The sequence below is a fragment of the Barbus barbus genome, assembly GCF_936440315.1.
Source record: "Barbus barbus genome assembly, chromosome: 49".
NCBI lineage: Eukaryota > Metazoa > Chordata > Actinopteri > Cypriniformes > Cyprinidae > Barbus > Barbus barbus.
Genome location: NC_136727.1, coordinates 3,639,352 through 3,649,422, shown reverse-complemented (window position 1 = coordinate 3,649,422; position 10,071 = coordinate 3,639,352). Strand labels below are relative to the sequence as shown.

General features: G+C 37.9%; 1 protein-coding gene across 1 annotated transcript; it reads left to right on the top strand.

Moving 5' to 3' along the window:
* The first annotated feature begins 2,131 nt into the window (after nucleotides 1-2,131).
* On the top strand, nucleotides 2,132-9,685 carry LOC306867198 (uncharacterized protein). Its single transcript, XM_079412791.1, has 7 exons — nucleotides 2,132-2,312; nucleotides 2,715-3,035; nucleotides 3,248-3,568; nucleotides 5,675-5,992; nucleotides 6,754-7,080; nucleotides 7,775-7,878; nucleotides 8,025-9,685. Exons 1-6 carry the CDS (start codon nucleotides 2,264-2,266, stop codon nucleotides 7,864-7,866), a joined length of 1,428 nt encoding a protein of 475 aa, XP_079268917.1. The 5' UTR covers nucleotides 2,132-2,263; the 3' UTR covers nucleotides 7,867-7,878; nucleotides 8,025-9,685.
* The last annotated feature ends 386 nt before the right edge of the window (nucleotides 9,686-10,071 follow it).

The following is a 10,071-nucleotide window of genomic DNA, read 5'->3' as shown; positions in this document are numbered from 1 at the left end:
AAAACATGAGGCCAAAGGGGTACCCGGTAAGTTAAAACATGAGGCCAAAGGGGTACCCGGTAAGTTAAAACATGAGGCCAAAGGGGTACCCGGTAAGTTAAAACATGACGCTAAAGGGGTACCCGGTAAGTTAAAACATGACGCCAAAGGGGTACCCAGTAAGTTAAAACATGAGACCAAAGGGGTACCCGGTAAGTTAAAACATGAGGCCAAAGGGGTACCCGGTAAGTTAAAACATGACGCTAAAGGGGTACCCAGTAAGTTAAAACATGACGCCAAAGGGGTACCCAGTAAGTTAAAACATGAGGCCAAAGGGGTACCCAGTAAGTTAAAACATGATGCCAAAGGGATCCTGAACAAAAGCTCCAATATGTGACGAGTTGGTGGGAGTGAGAACTTGTTGTGTATTGCAGGAAGCTGCCTCCTTGTCATTTCTGACTTATAACAAAAAAACAGAACAATCAATGCCTAAAAGCTACTTTGTGACAAGGTGTGCAGTAAAACAGACCAACATTTTTATAAGCTGTCGACCCCCCCAAAAATAGCGTTTAAGGACAAAAAAGTAGAGCGCAACGTGTCATATTACAGATCTGCGCCCACTGGAGGGAAAAGTAATCGGTGACAGGAAACATTCATTATTTTTGACCATGTTAGATTATTATTTCACCACCATATGTGAACCTGACGGGATGAGATATATGGAGAAACCAAATTGTATTGGTCTGTGTCAGTGCCCCTTTCCCTTACCTTGCTGTTGTTTGAGAAATGATGCAACTGAATGGCCCAACCTGAAATATCCCAACATCTTCAAATATTTGTCCTTAAACGCTCGCTTAACAGCTTATAAAACATAGTTCTGAGTTTGTAGCTGTTGTAGGCTACACCTTGTCACAAAGCAGCTTTTAGACATTGTTCTGTTATTGTTATAAGTCAGAAACGAGGCAGCTTCCCGCAATACAAAGGCTGTGTCCAAATTCAGGGTCTGCATCCTTCGGAGTACTCATTTGAAGGATGTTACGTCACAGCGCCGCGACGAAGGCTGTCCAAATTCGTAGGATCCTTCAAATGCGGCCCACAAATACGTCCTCCTTTTCCCCGAATTGGAAGGATGGGTGTGGTGGATCCTTTCCCGTCCTACCTATCCCATAATTCTTTTCGGCAGAGCGTAATGGCGGACGAAGCGAGCGGTAGCGGAGTGGGAGAGGAGTTTCTCTGACAAAACAAGCTAAAGTTTATGCTTCGGCTCAATGAATTTGTAGGAGAAATTAGTAGAATACTTAAAAACAAATAAAAATAGGCTATAATGGCTTACCTGGATGTGACTGTCTTGTAGTCTGATACAAAAAACTCTCCGACAACGAGCAAAGAAAGTATTTAATTTATTTAATTGCTTTATTTCTTCCAAAAGAATTAAAATGAGGAGAGTAACTCTTTGTTTGTCCATTTTCCCGCTTCTTGCTTGGCGCTGTCACGGTTGCTAGGCGACAGGATATGAGCAACGGGTAAGGGAGGGAACTGAAAGAAGGGTAGGCTGTCCAAATTCACAAACACCGACTTCCGGGTTTTGCGGATGTCGGAGGATCCCTCCTCCTTCAACCGGGTAGGAAGGATCCTAAGGAGGATGCAGACCCTGAATTTGGACACAGCCAAAGTCAATGGAGGGCGTTAGATTGCCCCTCCCCCTCCCCCGGTGTGGGCGTGGCCTAAACGCGCTCTGTCTCGTGTTCTTTCCAACAGCTTCGATTGCGCCTTCATGTGGTGAATTTATTTATTGTTTACAACATTTTATTTTAATTAAAATAAATAAATGCCATCAAACTGATTAATACAGAAACGAAGCATCAATTGCAGAAAAGAAAACAAGAATAAAGTTTTTCTTGACTGATAAGCTATTTTCTTATGTTTTTTTTTTTGTTTTGTTTTTTTTATCTTACCTTATGTTTTATTTTCTGTTCCCATGTGCTACATAAAAAGATTTTGACAAAATGCATTATACATTGAAGGACTTTGTTCTTTAGCGTTTTTTTGTTTTGTTTTTATACTTGGTTAGCCTTACTTTCACTTTACCCGAGAGTCGGGACGTCACACCACAGGCTGCACAGACAAGTTCGTCGAGTTTTGTCTGATCAGTGTGTTACAAGAACATCTGAGAATTTACTTAGGTAGCCTACTGCACTCGGTGGACTGCCGGAGCGCTGTTAATTGGCCTTTTAGCGACAAAACACTTTTTATTTCCACATTAACTGCATTAGGCTAATTGAAAATGAGGGTCTTTATTTCGTGCATCATACTGTGTGCATTCTTCGTGACTGGTAAGACATCTATTTGTCTAAAAATAAATAATAATAATAATAAATAAAAATAAAAAAAGCGATGTAATGCCGTTTCATTTTTGTATCGGATTTTACACTCGAAATAAATGTTTGTTTGTCCCCTACTGTTTTAATTAGATACGGGTATATTGTAATATTTTAGACAAAAACTAGTGGCGTTTTAAGATTAATGTTTGAGGAAACCAATTAAAGGACTAATATTCATAATACTGGTGTAATATATGTTCATAGAAAGTAGATCATCCATGAGACTCACGTATGTTTGTCTGAGTGCATGTGTAAATCAGCAATGTTCTTCTTCTTTTTTATTTTGCATGTGTCATGCATGTATTACATTTTGAGACATATTTCTCTACTTACAATCTGTTATTTCTTCTTCAGTTGCGTCTGATGTTGGTGCAGAGGTAGTGCCATTGTCAGTGATGGAGGGAGATTCAGTCACTCTATACACTGGACTTATTAAATCCCAACAAGATAGAATGAAATGGTATTTTCATGTCGATCGCATTGCTGAAATCACTGGAGATCAGATCAAGATCTGTACAGATGATGAGTGTGATGAGAGATTCAGAGACAGACTGGAGCTGGATCATCAGACTGGATCACTGACCATCATGAACACCAGAATAACAGACACTGGACTTTATAAACTACTAATCAATAGCCATAACACTGAACTAATCTTTGGTGTTTCTGTGAGTGGTAAGTGAATGAAAAATAAATAAATACTTGTTAAATGTGTTTGATTTACATAATTGATTCTGGTGATATTCAGTTCTGCTTTTTTCTTACCTTTAAATTAATTTGTAGAGTTCAGTTTGTAGAGTTAAGATCTGAGTCACAGTTCAGTTTGAAAAATAAATAATTTCCTTTGGTAAGCTATTAGTTTTGACAGATGTTGGTTTGTATTACAGCCATTTCTGCTGCTCAGCTAGACAACATGAAGAATAAGGAGGGAGAATCTGTCCGTATAGATCCTGGTGTAATAAAACATCCAAATGATGTGATTACATGGTATTTTAATGACACTATCATCGCTGAAATCACTGGAGATCAGAGTAAGATCTGCACAGATGATCAGTGTGATGAGAGATTCAGAGACAGACTGGAGCTGGATCATCAGACTGGATCTCTGACCATCACAAACACCAGAACCACAGACTCTGGACTCTATAAACTACAGATCATCAGCAGCAGATTCAACATCATTAGGAACTTCAGTGTTACTGTCATTGGTGAGTGTCATTTAGTCATTCAGTGCATTTTCTACTGCATATTTAGAATACAATTCAATATTTCGAAGTTGCTTTGACCTATATTATTACTGTACATTATAATTGAGATAATTTCTACCAACTTTTTGCACATGAAGGTAAATTAACAATGTTTACTCTTTCTCCATGTTATATTCCTTCTCCTTCTGAGGTACTGGGGAAAGTCGTGGCCTAATGGTTAGAGAGTCGGACTCGTAATCGAAAGGTTGCGGGTTCGAGTCTCGGGCCGGCAGGGATTGTAGGTGGGGGGAGTGAATGTACAGCGCTCTCTCCACCCTCAATACCACGACTGAGGTGCCCTTGAGCAAGGCACCGAACCCCCAATTGCTCCCCGGGCGCCGCAGCATGGCTGCCCACTGCTCCGGGGGTGTGTTCACGGTGTGTGCGTGTGTGTGTGTGTGTGTGTGTGTGTGCATTTGTTCACTACTCACTGCTGTGTGTGTGCACTTGGATGGGTTAAACGCAGAGCACCAATTTCGAGTATGGGTCACCATACTTGACAATACGTCACGACTTTACTTTTTTACTTTACCAATTTATTATTATTATTTTATTTTTTATTTTTTTGTATGTCTCAAACTGTCTGATCAAGCCCAGCGGCTAATGGGTGTGAAAGTTCCATACAGTTTTACATTTTTGGCAAAAGGGCGGCTCCACCCTTTTCCTCTGTATTTTAGTCATGTAGCACCGATTTTAAAAATGTCCCTGTGGCTTGAACCAACCACAAAAATTTGGGCAGGGATCTTTATTTGATATCTTACATAATAGGTGTGACCCTGGAGCACAAAACCAGTCATAAGGGTCAATGTTTCAAAATTGATACCTATAAATAAGCTTAAAGCTGAATAAATAAGCTTTCCATTGATGTATGATTTGTTGGGATATAACAAAATTTGCCGAGATACAACTATTTGAATATCTGGAATCTGAGGGAGCAAAAAAAAAAAAAAAAACTGAGAAAAAAGCCTTTACATTTGTCCAAATGAAGTTCTTAGCAATGCCAATTACTAATCAAAAATTACGTTCTTTACTTAATATCCTAATGATTTTTTGGCATAAAAGAAAAATCGTTGATTTTGACCCATATTGATGCTATAAATATGCCCATGCTAATTACGACTGATTTTGTGGTCCAGGGTCACATATTACATTTTAACATTCTGTAATAAATTAATTTAAAATAATTGATCATCTCAGAAATGGGCTGTACCGCTGACATGATATATTTAAAACTAAAGGCACTGACTAAAAGGCATTAATACTGTTAAATAAGTGATAGATTCTGAATAGAAACATAAAATAAGTTAAAGTTATAATATGGTGAGAAATAACACTGATTTCCCATCCTTTATCAGCGGTCAATAATAATGTGTTAATACATTTAATACACATACCAGTCACATTTTTCTACCCAAAATCTGTATGATCTGTAGAAAAACATTTTTTGTCACATATGTGTTGTGTAAACATACGAAGATGAAGATGAGAGATAACACACAGTCTTTAATCAGTAAAGTGAAAGTGAATTGGTGCTCTGCATTTAACCCATCCAACGTGCACACACACACACACACACACAGCAGTGAACACACACACACACACAGCAGTGAACACACACACACACACAGCAGTGAACACACACACACCGTGAACACACACCCGGAGCAGTGGGCAGCCATTTATGCTGCGCTCCGGGGAGCAGTTGGGGGTTCGGTGCCTTGCTCAAGGGCACCTCAGTCGTGGTATTGAGGGTGGAGAGAGCGCTGGACATTCACTCCCCCCACCTACAATCCCTGCCGGCCCGAGACTCGAACCCGCAACCTTTGGATTACGAGTCCGACTCTCTAACCATTAGGCCACGACTTCCCCTACACATATCCACAATCATAGTAAAGTCGAGACCCAAAAATAATGAACGGAGACAATAAAACTTAAATACAAATGAGGTGATTAGTGACAAAAAAGCTGAGCAAAATGACAAATCAAACAAAACTGAGTGCAACTGTTATAACTTGTACAGCTCTACTCCAAAAATGGCTTGTAATGAGCTGTTCATTTCTTTTTCAGATGCATTTGCTGTTGATACAGATGGTGTGTCAGTGATGGAGGGAGATTCAGTCGCTCTACACACTGATATTAAAATGAATCAAAAAGACAGAATTAGATGGTATTTCAATAGCATTCGCATAGCAGAAATCATTTATAACCACATTAAGATCTGTCCAGATAAACTGTGTAAAGAGAGATTCAGAGACAGACTGAAGCTGGACAGTCAGACAGGTGATCTCACCATCATAAACATCAGATCAACAGACAATGGGGTTTATAAACTACTGATGAACAGCCGCAACAGTGACAGGAATTTCAATGTTGCTGTCAGGGGTGGTGAGTCATATGTTTTATACTTAACTTATATATTGTGTTTATTATTGAAGTGACATTCAGACTGACAAATCCGTGACATTTTCCAAACACACTCAAAACGGTTGACCGATCACAACACACTGGTCTTGCCGGCCAATCAGAGCACATTGTGCTTTTCGAAAGACAGGGCTTCATAGAAACATAACACAGTGTGCAACAATGCCAAATATGTGAAAAAAATAAGGGTTCAAACATTTGTCAAACTTGGTTCCTGCTCCAACACACATACCATGTAGTTTTCACATAAGCCCGAATGACTTGATTAGCTGGAACAGGTGTGTTTAATTAGGGTTGCATCTAAACTCTGCAGGGCTCCGGCCCTCCAGGAACTGAGTTTGACACCCCTGCTTTAACGCAATGTAAGTGCATCTAAATAGCCGTAATCATGACTATTAATTGACACTTGTCTCTTTAGACATATGGAGTGTTTACATAATTAGACTGAATGACTGCAAAAATAAACAATTTCAATCACTGATTTGTTAGTTCTAACAGTTTTGGTTAATAAAAATATACATCTGAGATTTTAAACAAAATCATAAATGAGCATTTTTTCACCTCACACTTTGATGTAGAATGCAAAAACATGGATATATGTTGCTTTTCAGACTTAAAGTCAAGGAAAATTGCGTGTAATGATATTCTTGCCCACTGTGTATAGTTTTGTTTGTTTGTTTTTGTCCACAAAAAGATCTTCCTCCAGCTGTTGGTTTGTGTTTCAGGTGTTTCTGCTGCTGAACGAGATGAAACGAACAGAAAGACAGTGGAGAAGGGAGAATCTGTCACTTTAGAGATTGGTGTAATAAACCCAGATTGTGTGATAAAATTGTATTTTAATGACATTGCCATCACTGAAATCACTGGAGATCAGAGTAAGATCTGTGAAGATGATCAGTGTGATGAGAGATTCAGAGACAGACTGAAGCTGGATCATCAGACTGGATCTCTGACCATCACAAACACCAACTCCACAGACTCTGGACTTTATAAACTACAGATCAGCACCAGCAGATTCAGCATCATTAGGAGCTTCAGTGTTACTGTGATTGGTGAGTTTCATTTAGTCATTCAGTGCCTTTATAGAAAACAGTTTGAAATACTTAAATCGTCCAGGTACATGTTTTCCTTGTGGATCATCTCTCATCTTCAAAATGCACATCAAAGCAAGAGATAACATTTTTACAATTTTGAAGCCTTTTGTTAAAGGGTTAGTTCACCCAAAAATGAACCTTTGTTTTACTCACCTTCAAAGCTTTCTTCTTTCAGACGAATCCAATCGGAGTTATATTAAAAATTGTCCTGGCTCCTCCAAGCCTTATAAAGGGGGTAAGCGGGCGCTTTTTGTCAACAGTCTAGAAGACGTGAAATAAAGTGTGTGCATTCATAATAAAACGTCCCTCACACGGCTCCTGGGGGTGAATAAAGGCCTCTTGTAGGGAATCCATGCGTTTTTGTAAGATAAATATCCATATTTCAAACATGCCTATAAGAAAGTCATATACACCTAGAATGCTTTGAGGGTGAGTAAAACACAATTTTCATTTTTGGGTGAACTAACCCTTTTAATAAGAAAAATGCACAATCATTTTAAGTTTTTAAAATTTTAAGTCACTGCTGATTAAAAAAAAAAAAAAAACATGGCACCATTTATCAATTTCACACAACTTTCTACTGAAATTATAGGTAGAGTTGATTATCAGTTGATCTCTAGTAATAATGTCTTTCTGTCTTTATCTTCTCCAGTTTCAGACGTACGTTCAGAAGCAAGTGCTTCTGTTATTGGTGGTATCATTGCTTTTATTGTTGTTCTGCCGGTCATGGCTGTAGCAGCTTAGTACTTAACAATGGCAAGTATGCAAGTATTACATACAAGTGATTGTACAAAATGTAATTAATAGGCCTATATATTGTGCAAAAATAAACTTCAAAATGTTCAAGTTTGTAATTTTATGCTAATTGGCCAATTAAGAGTTTGTTATTATTGTTCAAACAGGAACTGTGGAGCAGTGCAATTATTGTCAGGATACAGTGAGCACAGAATCCGTCTGTCTGGAAAAACAACAGTAGTAGTGCAGCACAAGACACCATGGCAACAAAAAACCAGCTCAAACTAAATGTGAACTTGCCTGGGTAAAAACCCAAAACAGCTTTGGGCAAAGGCCTCTGGAGTTTGCACTCTGTGGTGTTTGAGGCACAGTTTAACTCAGTTGCTTGGTGTGCTGCTCCATGAGGGACTGCTTTGGTTGTTGCATTTTTACTCTACTGTTCCTGTTGCGTGGACTTATGGTCAGATAAATGCATATTTCTTACTCCAGATAACGCCAATGCATTTGATTTCACTACCATGATTGTCTGTATTGTTTCTTGTATTTTTCTGTTTTTGTTGTGCTCATGTTTGATTTGTAAAGTGCTTTGAGCTCTGGAAAAGTGCTATATTAAATTAATAATCTGATATATATCAAAAGCTTTTTAGTAAATAATTAGTAAATGTTCAGTCTCCTCCACTGACCAGTTCATAAGACATACAATATACAATGTGTGATTGTATGATGACTCGTGTAAAAAAATGAGCTCGTGCATCACACCACTTTAGATGTGTGCTTGGGATTTTTTAATCTGAAAAAAAAGGAAGACACAAAATTGTGTGAGATAATAGTTTTACCTTTTCATTATATTTTTCATTCTGATTAATTGATGTGTTTACATGAAGGTTTTACAATCCATTCGAGCCATCACTCCAATTACTTATGGATTATTTAGGTGCATGATTTTGATTTATCATTTATGTTCATGGCTGTGAACATAAATGTTTTCAAAATGGGCATTTTGACCAAGAAATATCATATTGCAAGACACAAGTGCTCTATATGTGACTATGTGCAAATTACCATTTGAAGGCAACTATATGAATCTGTACTACTTTTTATGAAGGGTTTAGCTAATAAGGCCAATTGGAGACAATAACAAATCAATCAACATCACTGATCTCTGTCGGCCATGTTCAGGTATGTTAGTATCTTGTGGAAATAGGCTAACTACAGTTTAGTGCTTGATTTGTTGTTCATCTTTGGCGAATGTAAAATGTTCTTTTGTTTTCTCAGATTGTGCCTTCTGTTGTCATGCTTCTGAAGCTGTCGCCCGATTGGCTGTCTCTCTTGCGGTGGGTGTGGCTACAGTTGTTATTGTAGTTTATGACATCATCACATGTAATTCATCACATGTAATGTAATTCATCAGATGTAATTCAGTTTAAGATTTTACTTATTGTTTTCAAACCTCTTAATGGACAAGCCCCATTCTGATCTTATTAATTTGCATTCAACGCCCAAGTCCCTTGGGTCAGCAAATAAAGCTCTATTACATGTTCCTCGGTCACATCTTAAATTAAAAGGAGACAGAGCTTTTGCAGTCGCCGCTCCACGTTTATGGGAGCAGTACCACCTGACATTAGGAGTGCTTCTTCTTTCTATTTTCAAGTCCAGACTTAAGACACATTTTTACTCTCTCACATTTCCAGGCTATTAATTCAGTGTGTAGGGTTGTTGTTGTTGTTGATATTGTTATTATTTTTATTTTTATTCTATTTTAGTATTTGTTGTATTGGTTCTGTTCAGCACTTTGGTCAGTTTAATGCTGAATTTAAATGTGCTCTATAAACAAAAACTTACTTTTGTCCTTGTTTTTATATATTCATTTGGCTAGGGTGTATTTGAAATTAATTTTGTTTGCTTACTGTATATATGGGATGTTTAAAATGAGTGTAAAGCTGTTTTTATTTATTATTTGCAATTTGTGTTTAAGTATGTGGCATTTGATTTAAAAACAACAGGAGAAATTCCTTAATATTTACATATTTTCATGTTTTGTTTTTTTTAAAGGCAAATTATTTATGTAGACGCTGTCTGTGCAATATAATCATAAAGGGATAGTTCAGCAAAAATGAAAATTCACATAAGTTGTTTAGATCAAAGCATGCGCATATGTCGTGATACTCTCTAAAATGGTGCCATGGTGACGCAGAGGAGACAATTTGTTGAATA

What these genes read in the sequence shown, in the direction of transcription:
- LOC306867198 (XM_079412791.1), top strand. Translation starts at nt 2,264, where the DNA reads ATGAGGGTCTTTATTTCGTGCATCATACTGTGTGCATTCTTCGTGACT. An exon ending in CTTTGGTGTTTCTGTGAGTG is followed by an intron (nt 3,036 to 3,247) that starts GTAAGTGAATGA and finishes TTTGTATTACAG; the next exon opens with CCATTTCTGCTGCTCAGCTA. An exon ending in CTTCAGTGTTACTGTGATTG is followed by an intron (nt 7,081 to 7,774) that starts GTGAGTTTCATT and finishes TATCTTCTCCAG; the next exon opens with TTTCAGACGTACGTTCAGAA.